The 22,752-nt window shown below is 39.7% G+C and overlaps 1 protein-coding gene across 1 annotated transcript in view; it reads left to right on the forward strand.

Annotated features, from left to right (window-relative positions):
• Positions 1-2,900: 2,900 nt before the first annotated feature.
• kirrel3b (kirre like nephrin family adhesion molecule 3b) overlaps positions 2,901-22,752 on the forward strand; it is a 67,799-nt gene continuing 47,947 nt past the window's right edge. Inside the window, exons 1-3 of the mRNA XM_042413271.1 lie at positions 2,901-3,039; positions 8,242-8,391; positions 19,722-19,879. Of these exons, the coding sequence (XP_042269205.1) occupies positions 2,901-3,039; positions 8,242-8,391; positions 19,722-19,879 (447 nt within the window). The remainder of the gene's footprint in view (positions 3,040-8,241; positions 8,392-19,721; positions 19,880-22,752) is intronic.

Below are 22,752 nucleotides of genomic sequence, written 5' to 3' on the forward strand. Positions count from 1 at the left end.
TGAGGTGATTCAGTTGAGTACAGTAAATTAATATTCCTGAAGGGGATGTTTGAAAAGTCAAATATCCGTTTACAAACGTTTCAGGGCAACATATTCCTACTGCAAAATTGTCTGCTAAAATGTGTCACTGTGTAGATGCATCATCAAACATATAAAACCGCTAAAAACATTTTTTCACTTAATTGAAGACTGTAATCTAGCTGATACTGCGTCTCTCTGCCTTTTGAGAATGTGCAGCAGCGTGACAGGTAGCCTATCTCTGAAAAAAATAATTTCTAATCTTTTTTTTTTTTTTGATAACACATGAAGCGTGGAGTCCAGAAAAGGAAGACAGGAGTGAGGATATAGGTGGATTGTAGGAAGTATGCCGACAGATCCCCCCAACACCAAATCAATTACAGCACAGGCTGAACTATTTGATAATATCGGTCATGACTGAGCAGATACAAGTTTCCCTGGCGTTTACAATGTTTTTCCGGAACATGCCAAGAGATCTGTTGAGTAGCTGTCTATATGTTAGCGTGCTGACTGCAGCCGAGCACAGCTGAGATAAGCTCCTCACGTGGGAACACAGTTGGGGCTGAACAAAGCTGTCTAGGTTTGAAGGGCAATACATATGGTGAGATAACATCTCACCTAGCCCACATCACACACAATATACATACACATTTACAAAGGGCCTGGTTAGCCAAGGAGAAGCTGTTGAGTCTTAATATGATGAAAAGCTCATTATATGTTTTGAGGTACCGCACACTATCCTGCCCTTGATTTAGTAATAGATGTATATTAAAGTGTACTGGATTTCTTTTTTCTTTTTTTTTCACATTAAACTGTATTTATTGAGTTTTCACAGCCTACATTCACATCATAAAACTGCAGCAATTCTTTTTTTTTCAATTTTAATAAGGGAAATTTAAGAAAATGCATACATGAACATATGTACCTAGTTTCACATAGATAAACGTGCATGCGTATATATTTACATACAGTATATACAAGCATACACAGAAAAAAACGTATTTTTCCCCTGCTGCTCGCCACCCTCTCCCCACCCCAAATTAGGAAAGAGAAATATCTAACATACACAGTATATACTATACATATAAAATATGTACGGATATATAAATATTAATAAAAAGAGAAAACATAATTAAATGAATACATAAATAATTATTATAATAATAATTAATCTACAGAGAGCAGTCTTGCACCATGCCTATATAACTTTTCCAGGCCCCAGTGGTAACTGTACTAGCCCCTTTTAATTTTGCTGATGAATGTTTCATGTTTAAAATGTCTAATAGACGATAAGCCCATCAATTTATTGATGGAGAATGAGGAGGCTGCCTTTGTAATCCCAGCAATTTCTTTGTATTGTGGATTTCTGCTTACATGTGTGTGCGTGTGTGCGTGTGTGCATGGTGCGTGGGCATGTGTGAAACCCAGGGAAAAGAGTGCATGAATCACTATGAAAACTTCTGCTTACATCGTTAACAAGCTTTCCATCACATGGAATTCAGTTCAAGGCTGAGAAATAATGCCATTTTTCCAACTAAATTAAAATCAATTTCTTGTATGACAACAATCTTTCCTTTGATGTGGTTTGAAATCATACAACAAAGCTAATCAATTTCCTTTTCTGCAATAGGATGAGTAATTTCCTTTGAATGGAAAACTAAGCATACAAAGAGTTACAGTAGCTGACTGCAATGTGAGACAAATATGTTGTAAGATGACACACATTCTGTTCTGTTTTTGCTCTGCTTTTGATTGTAATTCACAACATGTTATTGTTCTTTCTTCTATCAGCTTTTTTTGTTGCATACAATTAAGTTAAATAAGTGTGTGAGCCCGTGTCAGCATAATAGGCGCGCATGCTCCTGTTTGCATGTGTGCCTGTGATTGTGCTACACAAAAGGAAGGAGAAAGATATTTATTTGTTCAAGAAAAAGGCAGACATTATGATTCAAGCAATTGGACTTAGAAGTTTGAAAATAAGAAATAGCTGTGAACAAAAATGTCTCAGTAAAGTGGTGGGACAGGAAGTGACACTTTTAAACCTCTGCTGCTCCCAAATCAGCCTGAGAGTGTCTGTATGAATGCATGTCAGCGTGTGTGTGTGTGTGTGTGTGTGTAGGCTCTAGTTGATAGGCAGCCTGCCAGTGTTTCTAACCACACATCAGTACCACTTTGTACCCTCCACTCTGATCCACAACACAACACAACCCCACCTCCTCCCCCCACCTCCCTACCCCCTTCTGCCACCACTGTACCCCTTCCCATTAACACACCCTCTGCCTCTATGGAGTTCACTGCACACCACTTTCCGCCTGCACACGCGGTAGAGGAGTGCAGCTAATAGCAGTTGCACAGTTGGAATACATGGGTGTGAGCTCGAGTTAATGTATGCCACTAGAGCGGTGTTGGCAGGCAAGATCGTGTTATCTGCTGTGGTGTGTACGGGCCCAGCCCATCTGTATGGTGACATCCTTCATAAATGAACCAAGCTGAGCTGTGACGGCTGTCTCTTAGCCTGTGCTTCAGTCCTGGCACTGCACTGACACCTCTGATCCGTGTACAGTATCTTGTCTTCGTATCTTGAATAGTAGAAGAACATGCCACATTTGTATATCACCCTTAAGAGTTCTTTCAACGTGCGTTTGACAAGAGGTTTGAGTTAAATTGGTGGAAATGGGCATATGGTGCACTTCCCTTCATGTTTCCCTTCATTCAGCACTTGAAACATTGAAAGCAGGTGTTTGTAAAACCTCAGTGATTCCCCTCTTTGATCTTGAATTTTCTCTGTGCCATCTTGTCCTTATTGTATTAAAATAATATAATGGTTTAATGGGTCAGACCTAACTTTTCCCTTCTTCTGTTGTTCTTTAGGGGCCGAGGCCATGTTTTCCCAGCAGCCACAAGACCTGGTGGTGGTGGCAGGCCTGCCTGTGACATTACCATGCACTATCCCTGGTTATCATGGCGTTGTCCTGTGGATCAAAGATGGCCTGGCACTGGGGGTTGGCAGGGACCTCTCAGGTAAAGAACAGCAAATTTTATCCCCTTGAGCGTGTCAGCATTTATCCATCACATCCATTACCTTCTATTAATTACACCCTCTAATACAGCTATCATATTCAAACGGCTGCCTTTTGTCATCTAAAGCCCCAACGTGTCAACGTCTTACCCTCTGCCAAACATATCATTCCACAGACAGATAGAAGAGGTGTGTTACAGAATAAGTGTTACATGGAACCTCAATAATTATATCACTCAACATGACCAAACAGATTCATAAATTCATTTCTGTCTCTGTGTTTGAGGCTAACCTAAATCTCGTATACTTTGTGTTTGGCAGAGAAGCATAAAAATCCCAACTAAATGTGAAATCAATAGTGGCACTGGACTTTCTCTGGTGCTTCAGGCTGCTAAATAGCTTTTTGAAGAGTAGCTGGCATCCTCTAATTACACTGCACCTCATGTGTAATTGCCTTAATTGTTTAATTTAGAATAAAAGCGACTACTGCACTGTCATTTAGTAGCCTGTTGTTCCACCAATCGAGGTTTATGTATATTGATGACCTTAATGAATTTCAAGGAAACACATCACTCCTCTAAAATAAACATTTACAACCTTTAGGAAGCAGTGAGATATTGAATTAGAAAATCCATAAAAGCGTAGTGCACCCAAACTATCTATTGAAATGACCATTAAATTATTCCAAAACAGAGATTTATTTGAATCTCAGCACTCCCTACACAGCAAGATGCATCACGCTATAAGGGCACAGTCTTTATTTTATAGCGCTCTAATTTGCCTCACACACCACCTATGTGCAACCACAGAGAAAACTAGAATAATTGCAATTCCAGGCACAATGATACGACATCCAACTGCAGCTATTTTTAAAACACAAAAGTCTCTATGTATTCCACCAGAGATCAGGGGTCTTCTACCCTCTGACCTTTAGCAAATGCTCTTAGAGGCTTTCCCTGTTGCTGCCGTGGTCTGTAATTAAACCTCAGCGGCTGACAGAGCCCCAGTAAAGCCATCCTATTCTCTCCTCAGGTCCTTATCAGGCCCAGGGGAGGCTGCGAGGTTGCAGTAAACAATGGCCCTGCAGTCTTCGAGTCTCCTTTGGAGGAAGAGGAGGCAGACAGGGAGAGTACTTATGATTGCTGGAGATAGAATGAGTGAGAGAGAGAGACAGAGAGAGAGCAAGCATAATTTTATTTAGGGTCAGTGTGCACCAGAAATGTAGAGTTTGTTTTATCTTCTTCAATGTTTATTGATTTGACAAGACAAGACAATCAAGAGGAAATCTCATTTCAACAATGGCCAAAGTCAGAGGAAGGGATAGAAGAGAGGGAACGAAGATGGTTCGGCCACAACACTCTCAACACTACAGTAGAAGAACCTTCAACAACACATCTGTGAACAGTTTAACAGTCGTGGACAGGATGTAGTAATCCTGACCTTGCCCTTCTTCACAACCATTCTCTGAAGAGCTGGAGTGATCTTCTTCTTGTAAACCCTTTAAAAAAATGCTCTAGGGAAGCACCCTGCTAGCTGAATGGTTACAGCACATACCACATAACCACAATATCCCTGGTTTGATTGTGGCTTTAGACTGTCCTTGCATCCTATACCTCTCTCTCTCTCTCCCCCCCCTGTTTTCTGTCTGCTTCACTATAAGCTTTCCATTAAAGGCAAAAAATGCCCAAAAACAAATCTTTAAAAAAAAGAAAAAATGCACAAGGTTTTGTATGAGGAGGAATGTCTGCCTTCCTGGAGAAGATAGGTCGCTAAAATCAACAGTTTAATACGGACAGTGGCTGAGTGCCTTCTATTGAGACGGATGACACTTTTTCAAACTAAAGCGCTCCACAGCTGTCCTTTTTATCACTCCTGCCTACATAAACAAGCAATGCATGCGGCAGTAAAAGAGTGATGGTACATCCACTGCAAGACTTACACATTGAAAGGAAAGTGGCAGCTGTATACATAAAAAGTGCGCCGAATCAAATGTTGTATGGAGCATTTCAATAATATAGGTCTGCTCGGCTATTCATAGAAAGGAGCTGCGTCGGCAACGGCGTGCTCCGCCTGGGACATGTTTCCATTCACAGGAGCAGTGATTAAACTGAAAGAACTCTCACCATTCAGCAAAAGAAATCACAGCACAAAAGCCAATGATTCCTATCTGTCCCTGAATTTCCTATTCATTCCCTTTTGTGTCACGCTTTTCCACTCTAATTAAAGAAAAGTAAAGTAGCCCCACAGCAGCTCAGAACATACCAATCAATGCCATGAATATGCATGATGGAGAATGTATCTGCTACGCATGATGATGGTGACAGCCGACAAAGCAACTTTAAGTGAATTCTCCTGGTGCTTACAGAGTACGAGACGGAGAAGGAGGTGTTTGTATACATCATGCCATGCACAAAAGAGGAGATGTGTAAAATGCGCTCTTGAGAAGAGAAGCAGACCTTCAGCTGCAAGCTTGTGTCACTCTTGCCTCAGAGCATATTGAACACCGGTCACCTGTTCACAGCTGCAGCTAACCTCGTTCTTTCCCCTGGTGGTTACACTGTGTGAAACATGTTCTAGGTGAATGCTATAAATCATTAGGCCACGCCTCAAGTGTCTTTATGCTTGTACATGGGCACACACACACACACACACACACACACACATGCACATACACAATTGATCCAGTCCCAAGACAAATCCATTCCCCCTTGATGGATTCATTACTCCTTAATGGGCCTATTTTACATTGTTTGCTTTGGGTAACACATTGTGTCTTTGAAATTCGCTGAGATCTAAGATCAATGGCCCTTTAACGGGTACACATCGCATGTACAGAGGTGATCAGTCTTCATGTGTGCCAGTCGAATTTTAGTCATATTGACAAAATGCATGAGCAAGGTGCTTATGAGGTGGCAAAAACATATTAAAGTATGTTTATGTACTTTGAAAATGTGATTATAGAATTCCATCATTTACTATCCACCACAAACACAAATCACTTTTCCTTTTGGATCCAGCTAATGCACAGAGATGAAACTGGAACAGAGCCATATCCTCACACAGCAAAATTATTCTTAGTTTGCCAGAGGCACAGATGAGGTAATTGGCCAGATTGTCTGTTTGTGTAACAGAAATTTACATGGTTTATACCTTGCTATGATTAAGACCAGCAAAACAAAAGTGTATTTGAAGTAGATTCTGTCTCTATGGTAGGTACAGTAAGCACTGTCTAGGTGGACTGGAGTCAACTAAAGGTCACATCATTCAGAATGTGCAATGATCATTACCCTTGTGATCTGCAATGGCATCATAGCTTTGAATCTCATCAATGAACATAAAATTGAAGCAAAATGGTTATCTGGGTGACCTTGTGCACATAATCGTGTGTCCTCTACTTTAGGCATTATTCTGAGCGTGAAAATGCAGAAAGACCCTTTTCAGTCAATGATTATTAATATTATTAATGGAAGCTTTTAGTTGTGATCAGGTCTCTGTTAACCCCTTTACATTTACAACCTGCTTTACTGCAGCACCTGCTTTACGGCCATCATTCAGAACAGGACACATTGTAGTGTTAAATTCATAGAATTTTTTTTTAGTTTTCCTGGAAAACATCCACTGGTGAAGCTTATTTGCGATTTTTTTTTTTTAATTTTATTTTTTTAGCTTGCAAGTTATTTAGCTTCCCTCTGTTTATATTTTCCCCAGCTTTAATGTTGATGTTTAGGTGTTCTTTTGTCCTCCGTACTCCCACTGTATAGACCCCTAAGATTAAAGGCTACACGTAGGAGGATGAAATGCAGAGAGTCGCTTAATCGGCTATAACTCACATCACTTGCATAAAATGAGGCCCACTTGATGGTCTATTAAAGGCAACTGGATTCAATGAAGCAACAGTCAGTAATTGGACTTTGACCATACGATGGGTTTTGCAGTAGACACATTCAAGGACTTAAAAGCTGTTACAAGGCTGCCCAGTCTGTTATGTTCCTTTCGGTGCTAAAACATATGACCAGCTTGTAAAACCTTTACAGTGAAAGTCTGAAGTGTTTGGGGATCTCTCAAGTGAACATGAGTCATCGGCTAGCTGTTACTGAGAAATCAATATTTTACTCCCCAACATTCGCTGGCAAACACCCAACAGTTGGATGGATACTGATAGACTTTTTGGAAAGAAAGTGACAAGTGTGGGAGTTTAAAGTGTGAAGTTTCCTTTAACAAGCACAAAGTTGGAAAGAGGCTTTGTTGAAATCTGGCCTTGTGCTGCTGTAAAATACTCTAATCCTATCCACTAGTTTCATCACTGATCAATTACTTAAGGACCAATGCAGGAAAAAGCAATTCTTAGCTGTAAATTTTCAACATGTTTTGGAATGCAATTTTTATGAACAGACATTCTTATTTCATTCCACATACTGTATCCCCAATAATTAGAAAGATTGACTAAGAGAAAGAGAAATGGGATCTTCTGAGACGAGCAATTCCAAAAGGATGAGAAATACCCCATAAAGCTTCCCAGTCAAACACATTTGTCTTTCTGCTTATTTGCCCCTGTGGAGGGATGCACTCCACAACACACTCTCAATGCATATTTCGATAATAGTTAAGGGGATATCTTTAAAACCATTTCACTTGACTTGTGTGAAATTCCCAGGTCTCTTGGATATTGCTATGCTTTCTTTTATTATTAAACTATAAATCATTTCACAGAGCAATGTGCAAACAACTCAAACTCTAGCTGTTCCTGTTTACGGTTGCAGTAAAACATCTTTCTCCAGGATGCAGCAACCTCCACAACAACTCATTAACATCACCAGGAGTGCTATAAAAACATGTATGAAAATGCATTGTGAGTAAATTAACAAATGAGCAGTCAAAATCGATTTTCACTTATATAGTAATCTATTACTCACCTGCCTGCTATCTTATTATGCAGAGCAATTAAAGTTAACATGCTTAATACAATATCGTACATCTTAACATGGGCACATTTGTTTGCTAATTAAAATGTCTTGATAATAAACTGTATTGCTTAAGAAGGCACATGTTATCATGTAGCGTCTGTACATTCTTTTTGTTGGGTTTGGTTGTTGCTATGTGTATGCAAAGCTTGGAAATGACAAATGTACCCTCTTGCATTTGGCAAATGAGCTGTATTTTGATTTTGAAGGTGATTAAAATGAACAAATGTGTTTGCGCTGCAGGCTATCCTCGTTACACAGTGATTGGCGACCACGGTTCAGGAGAGCATCATTTGCGAATCCAGCGTGTCGAGCTGATGGATGATGCCGTGTTTGAGTGCCAGGCCGTCCAGGCTGCCATGAGGTCCCGTCCTGCCCGTCTCACTGTGCTGGGTGAGTCTGAATTAAACACACACAGTCTCCAAACAATACCACTGCACTAGTGCCAACCACTTCCAATCACTGGGGTGCAAAGCAAATCATGGAAATGGCTTAACTGATGTTTCTGGCTTCATGCTCTCTTATTGCATGTTGTTTTTCTGATGTGTGTGCTGAGCAACTTTTAGCTCAGATGAAAGCTGCAAACACATTTAACAAACGTTCAATATGTTAATGTAATAGAACAAATGTATGAACATTATTTTACTTTTATGTTATACAACATTCAGATTAACATCTACATTAGCTGATAAGCATCATCCCAAATATACATATGTCTGCTCTTGAGCCTTAACACTGGATATAAACACTACTAGAACACATGGGGCCCAAGCAAGAGAGGCTCTTCATATCAAAAGTAGTATACCATATAATACCATATAATGTCTTTGTTCATTTTCTAATTACACAGCAAATATAAATAAAGGTGCACACACATGAAATCCAATTTTCACTCGCAGTCTTGCCCAGAATATACAAAATTCAAATATAGACAGTGAAATCTTGAGAACAGAGGATATATTTTGCATGAAAACCATGAGAAAGGAATTAATTCAATGCCAACACTTCCCATTTGGCAGACAGTGTCAATATGACTAAACTTTTACAAACCTCCGCTTTAATTTCCTTCCTCAGCATACAGCTTCCATTTTCATTATTACTGTTACCTTGAGAGAGGTTACCGGTTCTCAATTAATCTTTATTGGGTTATTATTCAGTGTTGCCATTTCTGCCTTATTGCGTAGTGCCAGTACAATCACTGGCTCACGTCTCTTTCTTAGGCCCTTCAAGCTCCCTGCTGCCACTCACAAGCTCCCACACCGGAGAAAGGGCAGTCACTGAAAAGATAGCTGGAGTCAATGACAGAGCCAAAGAGAACAAGAGAGAAAGGATGAGAAGAAAAAATAGTCGAGAGAGGGGTGTCTGCCACGCAGTATCCTCGCCACGAGCGACTGATCCGCCTTATTGATCCAGCCTAATGAAAAGTGAAACTAACGATTTGTAGGGGAGAAGGCAGCAGGAGAAAAAGAGAGAGGGGAAGACAAATTGCGGCATAACGTTTCTCTGGCTGCCAAGCCCCCTGCAAATGGATATGAGTGAATAATTATGGATACTTCTACAGAGAGCTAAAAATGTCTGTTGCGACTGCACTTCCCTACCTTTTACTACTGCCCTTTTGTCTCTAGTTGTTCAACTCTTTAAAGTTTAGCTGCTCTGAAATAGTGCTTTACACAGAAACTTTGTCATTTGATCAAAACATCAAGGACAGTGTTGTGGTAATTTTGCAATTCCACTCTGACAAGGAGGGACGGGACAAAAATCTTTTACAGTATTGTCACACTTTATTATTGCTCAGAGCATGGTACACAGCACAAAGTTAGTTTGTGGCATGCAAACAGATGAAGAATTGTTCACACCTTTTATACTTTGGAATTCTTCCCTCTCGTCAAGGCTGTTTCTTCCAAACATCCATACCTGGTTTTGTTCCCATCTATGGTACTGTGGCAATCTTGCTACCCTCTGACATACCATTTTAGCCTTGCCCTTTCTGAATAGTTAACAGTTAGCAAATTCTCTGCATACACTCCCCAAAACCAAAATACACATTCAATTAACCTTTCTGTTACATTGATAGTACCTTAGTGTGTGCTCAGGTTTTTTTTGCTCAAAGTTTTTTCAGTTAAAGGTTACATGAAAAGATTCAGAATGATCAAACATAGTGGAAATGAAAGATAATTACATGTGCAGTTACTGTATTTAGACATGAAATAAAGATATTCAAACTTCATTATATGTGAAGTATATGTAATTTCCCTCACAATAGGATGGAAAGAAGAGTCACTGACAGTTCAACCAATATTCTTACACTGTAGAGAGGTCATGGATTTGATCAATTCAACCGTTAAAATACTTTTACTTTAGGGTATTTAATGTATCAATGCTATTATCACTAAAGTAATGTTTAATGCCAATTTTTTTCTTTGTATCCTTGGGAGTTTTCAGATGTCTGAAAACTGCCATTTCATTTGACGATGTTTCCATGTAGGAGTGCCATACACAATGGAGGCAAATAATTCTTGTTTTTTTTTGTTTTAATCCCCTTGACACCATGCTTTCCTGATTTGGCAAACCCTACACCGACTACTCAAAGTAATTAAAACAAAGAAACAAATTATTTGCAAATGCTAGACTTTGGACTGTAAGCGACATACAGCAGCAGGAAGTGCAGTAGCTGGCCCTACTGTATTTAATTAACTAATCAGGAATGAAAAAGAGGACGCCTTTATTACCTATTTGGCTGATTGAGGGTGAGAGAGTTTATCATTCTTTCCCATAAGCCCAAATAGAAGGTGTTTGTTTAATCCCCTGCCGAGCTAGCTGACTTCTGAATGCACTGCCAGGGAGAACTCTAGGCTGACATACACACAAGGTAATGGAGGAAATATATGCAAGGCCTGTGTCACAGCAAACTCCAAGCTGTCAATTACTTGCCAGTGGTGACAGAGTGTGTCTATCGACTTGGAAGACAGCTATAGCCCCACACACCTATGCACACACACACACAAACACATAGGCACATACATTATATTCTTTTGCACACACAGACACCCACAACCACCAGTGCAGGCACACACGCAGCCTCCCTTCCCCAAGCTGACAACAGAATAAATCTAAAACTCTCTCCTCCATCTTTCATAACTCAATATCAGCCCAAACTCCTCCATGCGCCATATCAGGGGAACTTCTCTCCTCTTGACTTTGATAAGCTCGGAAGTAACACAACACAAATATTTACTAACACATAGAGAAAGACTTTTATCACTGCCAAAGAATAGACACCATATGTTTTCCATTTTTTCCCCACTTTTTCCTAATAATATGCTGAGTTTGTCCTTGAAAGGCATACACTTCTCTTGACCTGCCCATTTAAAAGAAAATGTTTAATAAGTAGCAAAAGCCTTTGTTCCACTTTACTGATGATTATAAAGTCAGTTCAGCCAACACATCAAGTGTAAGAATGATGGAATTAAAGAGGAAAACAATGAACATATCAACAATAATCACATTTCTTCATCAAAAAAGCTCTGAGAATAAATGGGTGGCGAACTTAACCCACAGGAGTGTTTGCATGGCTTGCAGACTTACCCCCAGATGCCAAAGGAGAATCAAGGTCTTGTGAATTAGTCATGAAGGGAAGAGAATGGAGGGTTTCAGCTCCAAAAAAGACCCCTGAGGCTAATTATATCCCTTGCAGCAAGTTGGCACAGTCTTTCTACCTTAGGTCGGGGACCACTAGAACAAAAGAAAGGGAGATCTCCATTGTTTGATAAAAGATGTCAGCAGAAAAACTGTTTTTTTTTTTTTGTAAACTAGAGCGTGTTAATCTTTTCCACAGAGGAAAAATGTGTCATCATGTCATAATAAAATTTGGTGCCATTTATTGACTCATAGCTGACATTTAAACAGATGAGTCTCTTCTCTGTCCCTATCTTCCTTTCTCTAACTTTTTTCCTTGTTTTCTCTCTACGACGCTCTTAATCATTCCTGGTTAATGCTGAGCCACAGATTTCTCTGATTACTGAATTCCTCTCATTTAAAATACGGTGCTGAAGGGATATACAATTCATTTGCAAAGAGCAGAGAGGCTTTGGACAGCTATGTAATCTAACTGTTTTAAAATTGCCTTCATATTTACTTTACCAAAGATACAATTCAATGATAACAAAGAAGAGTCCTCTCTACAGTCATTCTCTAGTCATTAATCAGAGTCCAACTGCTGTCGGTGTGGTTTTTATAACCTTTGTCACTTGTAATTACAAAATAAAGAATGTGACAAAGTGTTGCCTTTCAGAGTGTACTAAGACCAACAAAAGTTGAACAGCTTGGTTTAACCTCACTTGAAGCAAATGAAGAGAGTTTACAAAGCTTGACTCTTCATTAGAGGAAAACATTTCACCTTATTGAAAACACAGAAAAATACGTAACAGGTGATACATTATGCAATACATATTATAAAAGCCATCACATAATATAAACAATGTTATGAGTAAAATACTTGACTTACTATAAGTGTTTTTAGATGTCAGATATGGTGATGTTTAATTACACTATGCTAAGAGTTAATTATTACAATGCTTCAATGCAGAAAGTGTTCCATAATTTAATATTTATTCAAACAAATACTGAGAATAGTTAGTTATAGTTATTAATGAATGTAGTGATGTGTGCCTGTGTAATCATAGATTCTCTTTTTTTCCCCTTTGATATGCTGATATGTTACTGCTGCTGTGAGATGACGGTCTTTCCAGCATGATATTTCAATAGCTTTACAAGTGGACGCGAATCTCGTTGGTTCCCTCATTAAACAGATATGTACGTACAGTTGTTGCAGGGGGTGAAACTTCAAAGACCTTCCACAAGATTCTGATTGATAGCATGCGATTTGAATGAGCCATTGTGTGCGAGATATTTGTTTTCCTTTTTCTGCATTGCTAATGGTTTGGACCTGCGTTCCAGCAACAGTACTTGTGTACACAAAATCCCAAGGGTATCTTTTGTTATTGTTGTCTCCAATTGCCAAAGCTGATTCAGCCATTTCTATGGATAAGTCTGAATTCATTATTTCTCAAGGATCACACTACCATCCTTGTAGTAATGGAGGTGAACAGTGAGGGCAGGATTTTTAAAAAAAAAAAGCTACCAAGGAATTTGAAGTTTTCATGCTGAAAACAAGAAATGTAAACTGTTCCACACACTCCTTGAATGTGTGTTTGTGTCAAAACTGCTGTCCATGGTGCTAGAGATGTTCTCCACTGAGAGTGTGGGAGCTGTCTCAGGGATTTGCCCCCTGATTCGCTAATTCAGCTGGTGATACTTATCTTACAGAACATGAGGACTGATGACCAGTGATGGGTCTGTAATAATCCCAGAGACTTTGTTTCCAACTGTTGTTGGCAACTATGAGTCCTATCTGGCTGTTGTTACTGAAAAAAAGCTTATGCAAAGAAGTCACTTTCCTCAGTTCTCTATTTGTCTGTTCACCTGTGCTATTATTATTGGGGCATGCAGTATTTTGTGTATGTAAAGTCTTGGGGTAGCCTCTGTACTGTTGTTCAGCAAGAACTGAGGTTAGTTAGTCTGTTAATGAGTTGTTTTAGTTGCCTCTGTGCCCAAGTCTCTAAAAACAGCACCGAAAAAAGTGTTTGTGGATGCACATGTGTGTTTGTTTTCTTTATTTTGTCATTGGAAGTAGTAGAAATCAATCATATCCATGGGCATCTCTCCCTTTTGTCGGAATGATACTGTTGAAATTGTTTGTGTGTGTGTGTGTGTGTGTGTGTGTGTGTGTGTGTGTGTGTGTGTGTGTGTGAGCAAAACCATTTACTAGTTCACAAAGATTTTTCTTTAAGAAATGGCTTTTGTGCCTCCTGTGTAAGTAACCAATTTGTCTCTTACAAAGTTAATTTAGGTCTAGTCAAGCATCTCAGTCGAAGTAAGGAGAGATAAGATGTCCTAAACGTCAGTCATTCTAGGAGGAAATACGCCTGTAATGTTTATATTACACTGCCTTTTCTGCCATTTTGTCTGAAACACGAGATGGAATGATAACTCTATGATATCAGAGAAGCTGTGAACAGGTGTGTGATTATGGTAGACAGACTGTATGTAGGTTTTTTTTTTTTTTTTTCTCTCAGCATTTCAACAGAAGGAGGAGAAATGACATGAGTACATCTGTGCTCTGCAAAACAACAGTACCAACTGTGTGCAGGTGCTGAGCTGATTTGAATTCACGCTACATACTAAATAGGTTTGCTTCTGTTAACTGCAGTTGTTGTTAGCAAACTAACGACTGGCGTTGAGAAAAATCTGAAACCACGGGGCCTAATAAATGGCAGAATTTTGTAATGAAAGCTTTTTTTATTTTTAACTCTGCGTATGGAATCTGAATCCTCTGAGCCTCCCACCCTCAAACTAACACACACACGTACACATAGTTATATAGCACAATGCAGCCGGGTGGTGAGCAGCAATGTCAGCACCCTCCCAATCTGTGGGGAGCAGCTTCTAGGGCTCCACATGGCTACACTGTGATGAAGCAGACTCTTCACGCCTGTGACAGCTCTGGCATCGCCTCGCTCCTCATCTCATCTTCATCCTGCCTTCCTTCCATTTTATTTGGCTCTGTTCAATTGGTAGATCATGACACTAACACTAACAAAAGTGTTTCCTGCCTGTGCTTATAAAAATGTTACCAAAAACTTGTTGTCTGTGTATAGCCTAGCCTTTGAATCTTAACTTCTTTGTCCCCTATTTCATTTATTTCCATAAGCTTTCTTCCTCCACCTGCCTCCTCATACTTCCTTTTTATATCCTTTATTTGCCCTCCTGGTTTATTCCATGCTTAACCATGTGGTAGTCACACTTTCCTGTAAATCAGTCCTCTGCTGCATTTTTATTTTGTGTAGGCAATTTGTACACTCCATGCCATCTGCCATACTGTTTGCGAGAGTGGAATGATTTTGTGTATTTTTCTCACTTTCTTTTCATTCATTCACTCGGTGTTGTTTCTCTCGTTGTGTGTGTGTGTGTGTATGTATGTGTGTTTGAATGTGCATGTGCACACACATGGCTAGAGATCCTCTGGCTTTCAAACAGGTGTACAATGACAGCACTTGAAGAGGGCCGGTGATTTGGGCCAGTGAGCCACGCATGTCTCTTGTATCCACCTGCACTGGGTATTCCTCTCCTCTCCTTTTTGTCTTCTTTTTTTTCTGATCTATCTATCACAAACTCTGCAAGCTGTCGCAGTGGGGTGACAGGCGGCCCGTGCAAGCATTCTCCTGAAAAAGATAGGCAAGTCAGGAAGCTCATTGTCGTTCAGGACACGTCTGCCGAAGCACAGCACTACAGCAGCTACACATTGCCTGCCTCCCCTCCCCTACACCATCCAGCCTCCTTGTGAGGAGCTCTCTCTCTCATTCATTCCCCTCCAAATTGCTTTTTTCTCCCTTGCTCATGCTCCTGGAAAGCCAGGGTGCTCGCAGGATTTCATTGGCTGCTTTGGAGAAGTTCCCCCAATATTGGTTTGGCCTGGAAAACCCAGCAGGTTCACCGTCAGCAACACCAGTTGTTACCAGACTGAAGAGGACTTCTCAGGCAACTCTAGTACATGTCAGCTTCTCCTCACATGAATTCAGATTTTATGTTTTGTGCTTGGAGAATTTTATGTTAGGTGTTTGGGGAATTCATTGGTATCATGGGACAAAAGGCAGCTTTATGACCCCCAGGGTTTATTCAGGCTCCTCTTTGGGACTGGACTTACTGCCTTGTACTGTTGATTTAATTATACATCAATATGTCTTGGTTTCATTTACGAATATCTTTGATTATGCAGTAAAAGTAAATGATGTCACTGAAGTCCAGACTTTCTGACATCACTGTCTTTTTTTGATTAAGGTGTCCAAGGTGGAGTTTATAATCATATATATAGTTTTCAATTGGTAGATTTGGAGAAACAAAAAATGAAGAAGACTGCTTGGAGCTTATAACCATGACATCAATGATCTAACGAAGCTTTGGTCAAAAGAAATTGCAGCACACTCTTTCAAATGATGAAAGTTGAAACCACAAATCTTACATCTTTGATTAATACAGACATGCAAAGAAACACAAACTCCTTCGTGACTGATCTGCTAACAGTCATCTTTGACTTTGTTGTATAACAACTGCAGTCATTGAAATAGGTGTTAGTGCTGGTGTCTTTGTGTATGCATGCAGGCAGTGCCCATGTCGATGCATGCACAGGAGAATGCAAATTTGTGAAAGTGTTGAAAGGGACTACATTATTATCCCCAAGAAAAAAAAGTAGTGAGTCTAGCAGGGTTTGCAGTGAGTCAGCCCTGTAATTAAAGAGGAGCGATCAATCTGTACCACTGACCACACTACTTATGCCAAGTCCATCGAATGGCTGCAGTAAAGAGCTAATTTAGAACCATTAGGGACTGCCGAGTTTGCAAACAGCCCAGTAATGATGATGGCTGATTCAAGTTCAAGGCTTGGCCTCTGTATAACTGTCAGACCTGGCAGTCATAAGGCAGCATCAGTGGAAGATCTCAGATAAAGAGAAAGAGCTAAATATCTATTTAAATTAGTTTTTCCTAGTCATTCATTTATATTCAATGGATGTTGGGTTATTGGTCAAATCTTCCTGTTTCCTCAGCAGACAAAAAAGCTTTCACCTGCAAGGAAAAGAGCACAAAGGTTTCCTTTTTACCAGACTACCATATTATCATGTCTAACTGCCTTTTTTTTGCCTTGATGAGAGGCTTTTTTCATATTCTTTCAGTGACCGTCATCTCAAATAGATCCCATAGGAGCACAGGTGGGGAGCCTTGCACATCCACCAGTTACATAGAAAACAATTTTCAGCCCAGACTGTCACAAACTGTCTCTACATCCGCACTCTCAACATAAGACCTCAAACACAATAGAGGACAGAAAGATAACAAGGTATGCATGCAGGATGGAAGCAGCCAGGCATGTTCTTCTTCTTGTCTGTTCACCATTCACCCTCGGTGCCTTGCTGGCAGGCAGCCCTCCAGGGGGACACGACCTGAAAGTGTAGCAGTGCCCTGTTTGGTCTGCCCGTGACCTCATCTCCCATGTAGCTCCACTATACACAAAATCATAACCTCCTCCGACATCCCTCAATGGAAAACATAAGGCTGAATAAAAGTAGACAACTGAGACTATTAAAAGTCAGAGGGAGACTATTAAAGGTCAGAGGGAAGGCTTACTGAAACTGCCAGCAAGGGTATAGCCTCATTAGTTGTGTCAACTTCTGACCCTGTCGCACCTATTTATAGACACTGATATGTGTTAATATATGTGTATAGGAGGAATATGTCCTTTGAGAGAGAGAGCAAAAAGCATCAGATCTCTTTTTCTCTGAGAGTTTTTGAGCTCTTGAGCACTTGGATATGTGATGAGTATTCAGACCTGAGTCCTCTCAGTCACATACTGTCAGACGTTCCTTTATAATCTCCCTCTCTCCATAAAAATACTTTTATGGCTGCCTTCTATGCCTGACATTTAATTAATGTTTCAGTCATGTGTGCAGGAGAGCCCTGACAGCCAGCCAATAACACTGGATCTTTACAATCAACTGTCACAGTGCTATCACTGTGCCTCACATTTTGTTCATTTTCTTTAATGACAAATGGGAGAGCTGTCTCAAGGTTCCCAGCTCATAATGCTTTTCACATGCTCCCTGTCTCATTTGCATACCATGCAGTAGTGCTATTCTTAGCAGAAGAATAAACTAATGTGATCGTCTTGACCTTGTTTCCAATTGCTGATAAAGGAGCAGAAGGTGACCACATTCTCACAAAGATTCTTTCTTACTTGCCTAGATCAGCAAACTCTGTTGTTTGATCTGCTAGTGCTGACCTGAGTTTCCTCTACCTCTATCCCAACCCTCCACATATTAATGAGGACCAGATGAAAGGGAGCCAACCAGAATTAACACTGCATTTCAAACACACAATAAGAAGCGGGGAATTGTCTTTGAAAAAGCAGAGTTACTGGTCCAGTTGGTCAGAGTTATTAGTCTGGTCTAGTCAGAGCCCAGACTTGCTCTGATTCATACTGTACTTATTCATTGTTAATATGTGGTAGTGGTGGGTATGTCTCTGATCATTTTGACAACTAAACAAAATTTCACGTAATGTTAAGGCATTAGTCATAAGAGCAAATGACCAAAATGCCACTCCATGCACTAATCAACCACAGCACTTAAAGACTATCAATGAGCCTGTCTGTGACAAGGAGTGTGATGTTACTGTATGTCAATGTACTGCTCTTCTCTACACATGATACGCGACCATTTGTGCAATAGACAATATTGATAAGTAGTGCAGTCATCTACGTCTGAAATAAAACTAGAAGTTTTTGTGAAAAGAGATGTTTAAAAGAGATATTTCAGTCTTGACAAAGGTGGTGGACCAACCAACAGACAGACTAAAAATCTATACTGTCATCCCCAGAGCCATGCCACTGCTGGCTAAAAACACATTCATATTATCTTAATGCTAATACTGAATTAAGTAATATGATAACAAAATTTTCTGTCAGTAATTTCACTGAATAGTGAGCAACATAGAATATTATATGCACACCTTTCAAACACCACACTCTCATTTATGTCTGCCATAAAAGAGCCCTTTTATGCTTATTAAAATGTACGAACAGTACCCCAAATTACATTTTCCTTATTTTCATTCATCTCAGTGATGTTTGACAGCATAAATCTAACCCATAACAACCTTCCTTCCAATCATGATGCTTTTGCAGGGGAATATGGCAGCTGCCTGCAGCCTTTGATTTCATCTTGCCCCAGATCTGCATTGTAATGAGCACTCAGGTCAATCAATAATTCACTGCAGTTTCAGTTATTAAAACAAAAAAACAGCACATGGGTAAAACAGGAACAGGACTTTGATCAGTGGCATTTAGAGGCACATACAGCAATGTTGTGATGCTCTACTCTCTTTGTTGTATCTGTCAAAGCTGGGGGAGAAATGGTGGGAACCAATGTACATCTGCGTGTCTGAGGGGGGTTATACATAGACAGAACTACAGTTAATGTTGACATTTATGCATCTACTGTATGTATATTGCTGGATTTACATCTGCTTTGAGTGATGACAAAGTTGATTGTTATTTAGAGAATCATGCTGTGATTTTTGCAAAGCTTTTTGTGCCTCAAACTGTACTGATAGATTTCCATTAAGTACAGGGTAAATCTATTTCACACTGTGAAGTCATTTCCCTCCCTGAATGAATAAGCATAGATGTGGTTTTTGTTTTCTAAAGAAACATTATTTGTATACACCAAACTGTAGTTCCATCTCTTGTTGGCATATTAAGCACTCTCATTATATGGGAATTAACTGTGATGATATTAGGTTTCATGCAGTTAAATCCTTGCAGGTGCCATTTATAGTTTGTTTTGACATTAATTATAGATTATCTGTATCACAGTGTTGTAGAAACCTAATACATCAGACTGACTAATGCACGTAAAAACATTTGCATTCAACAAAAACAACACATATTACATATTGACTGATAACTCAATGATATGTCTACATATTTTAATAATAATACAGATTTACAGGTAATTACAAAATCCATATTGATTTCCTAATAATATGCAACCCATCCATTATCATATGGTTGTCATGTGGCTAATGCCCCCTCTGTCTTTGTGTTTGTATTAACAGTTCCCCCTGAGGACCCAGTCATCAGTGGAGGACCGGTGGTGAGCCTAAGGGCTGGTGACCCACTCAATCTGACCTGCCATGCTGACAATGCCAAGCCGGCAGCCTCAATCATCTGGGTCCGCAATGGAGAGATCATTAATGGGGCCATGTACTCCAAGGTAAGCATTGAGGTGTGTGTCATACCAGGTTTATATATTATATATCATATTTATTCATTGGTACCATGTACAGTGTTAAACATAAAAGTTACCATTTGATGTACTGTACCAGAGTTAGCTTATAGCTAATTTTCACCTGCAGTCCTTTTGGCAGGTCACAATCTAAACATATAACAGCACAATAACAAACAGTACAAAGCAAAAAACACACATGACACATAACACAAAATACAAAGCTACACACAATAGCACCTCACATACACCCACAATGTCAACTAGAAATGACTAATGTATGCTTTTCAAATTAAAAGCAAGATTATTTGTGTTTATGGGAGGGAGAAGACCATAAGATAAAATGTAGAGTTAGTGGTGACAGAGCTGAGTAGCTTTTAGCAGACTTCTTAATTTGGTTTTAAATGTACTGATGGAACTGCAGCTCTTCATATCATCAGGTAGGGCATTCCACTGAGTTATAGCTTTCACAGAGAAAGCTGACTGCCCAAATGCAGTGCGACGAAATGGTACAATCTTGTATAGAGGATATTCTGGAGGATCTAATAGAACTTACTGAGTGAGTATACACAAAGTCACATAGTGGAGGAAACCATTTAAAATTTTATAAACCAGGCACAAATTTGAAAACAATCTAAAATGATCAAATTATCAGTAAATTCTATTTCTCCAGTACCCTACAGTGATGGAAATGCATTGGCTTTTTGTCCAGAGTTTTTAGAATTAAGGACTCAAGAGGTCTTATGGCTGTTTCTCTGGCCTGCTCCCAACATATGATGCAATAATATATATGGGAAAGAATCATAGCATGCATAAATAGCATCCAAAGACAGACAGTTTCTAATATGTCTAAAATTTGCTAAGTTGTACTTAATGGTTTTAACCATTTTTTAAAAATATTTTTTAACATGTTTCTCAAAGTTTTTGTAGATGGGCTGGGGACAGGGTGAGTGTGGCATGATGGGCGAGAGTTGCATGGTGACTGTGAATTCATTCTCTTGACTAGTTTTATGTTGGAAATGAAATGAAATGAACAGGAATGAAAACACCTGTTACTTTACATTTTTCATGTCTTTTTTTCTGTAAATAACTACTCCAAAAGAGCTAAACATCCATGAGATGTTTCAGAGTGACTGCCTTACTCATTGGTGGGCGTTTGCCTCAGCATCCAGACTACTTTTTGAAATTAAATCTCTTGAAAATCCAGGTTGTGTTTTGATTACAAAAAGATGGCTGGCCTTTTTTCCCAGTATACAAATCAACTCAGACAAGCAGATGGTGAGATCATGGAACTATCAGTGACTTTGCATTTCTCTCTGGTTTTTTGATCACCTCCTTCAGTGGCATCTGTCTTTCTTCATCTTCCCAACCTGTTATAAAATCTACTGTCATTTTCTGTGTCTGAACCTTTTCTTGGCGAAATTGAAATTTGATTCCCAATGACAGATCATGTTCCCACTTTTGATACCATAACACACGATAGCTGCTGTTCACACCAGCCTGGTGTTACGATCACCTGACCCCACAGATTCTTGACTGACATTATCCCTCAAGCTAATCATGCAATCAACACTGTCATGTTCTATTTCCATTTAAACAAAGGACATAAAGAGACTAGGCACTTTAGAGCACTAACACCTCCCCCGCCTTCCCTCACTCCCTGCGCTGCCTCATCCCATTATTGGCTTTTTTTCAAAGAGCAGATAAATGCCATTGATTGGACTTGGGTATGGCACCAGGCCGATTTGAATAAAGTGATTGCTGGAGGTGCAGCTTGCTAATGGTGGGTGGAGAGTGCGTTTCCTGCCTTCACTTCCTGTGAAAGGGAAGGAAGATATGACAACATTCTGTGCTGGTGGCTGATGGATGCTCACATGCCTGCACTGAGCCCAAGTATGTCCCTCTCCCCTCTTATCTCTATTGCCTACCATTAAAAAGCAATGGGTTCGATTAAAAGAAGATGGCACTTTTTGGGGTCCGAAGAGCAGTAGGGGGACATTTTGTAAGTATAATCATCTGCTCTGATGGTCTTCTCATATCCCGCAGATGAAGAGGACTAATGTGAGCAGATGTGGTGGAGGATTCACAGAAATGGGTTTCCTGATGGTGTCATATCTAATGATAGTTCTGACCCACAGATAATTTCCCACTAAGGCCTCCAAAACCTCATCTATATGACCTCTTAGAAAACTATTTACTGGCCCAGTGGTTAAAGAAAAAGTGTACAGTACAGTTAAAGCTATCACTTAGCATGTGTGTTGGTTTTACCAAATAAGAGAATCACTGAATTGATGCAGTGCTTATCATTAGTGAGGGTAGCTTTCAAAAGAACATAACAAAGTATATTATGGAAGGGGCATCCCAAATAATTAAGAGGCAGAAACTCGCCAGACTAAGGTGAATGGTTCAAATATCAAGACAAGCTGTGAAAATGTGGGCAGGGGAAATTAATAAATAATGTCCTCTCTTCCTTCAAACACTGCCATCTGCTCCAGTGGAGCTGCTCAGTAGCAAACAGTAAAGGACTGTTTGTTATATGCTGCCTCCAGGTCTGAGCTGTGGTTTGGGGGTGTGCACACTTTCTCTATGATACTTTTGCACTGGAATGGTACAACAAATCATTTGAAAAACATGATGCATTCCCCTCCTAGAAAGTCATTCTCCCCAATGTGCTACATATTTTTTTTTCTGAATGCTCTGGTGCCAAGCTGAGAGGTGAGCAGGGGACTGGGGAGTTATCTAAGTGTAAGGTGGTTTAAAAAAAATAGAAAGTAATAATGACATTTTTTGAGCTGTTCTTGCTGGCAAGATAGTACTTTTTTATTGTATACCCTTTCAGCTTTGCAGTAAAATCATGTCAC

The sequence above is a fragment of the Thunnus maccoyii genome, chromosome 6 (assembly GCF_910596095.1).
Source record: "Thunnus maccoyii chromosome 6, fThuMac1.1, whole genome shotgun sequence".
Classification (NCBI taxonomy): Eukaryota; Metazoa; Chordata; class Actinopteri; order Scombriformes; family Scombridae; genus Thunnus; species Thunnus maccoyii.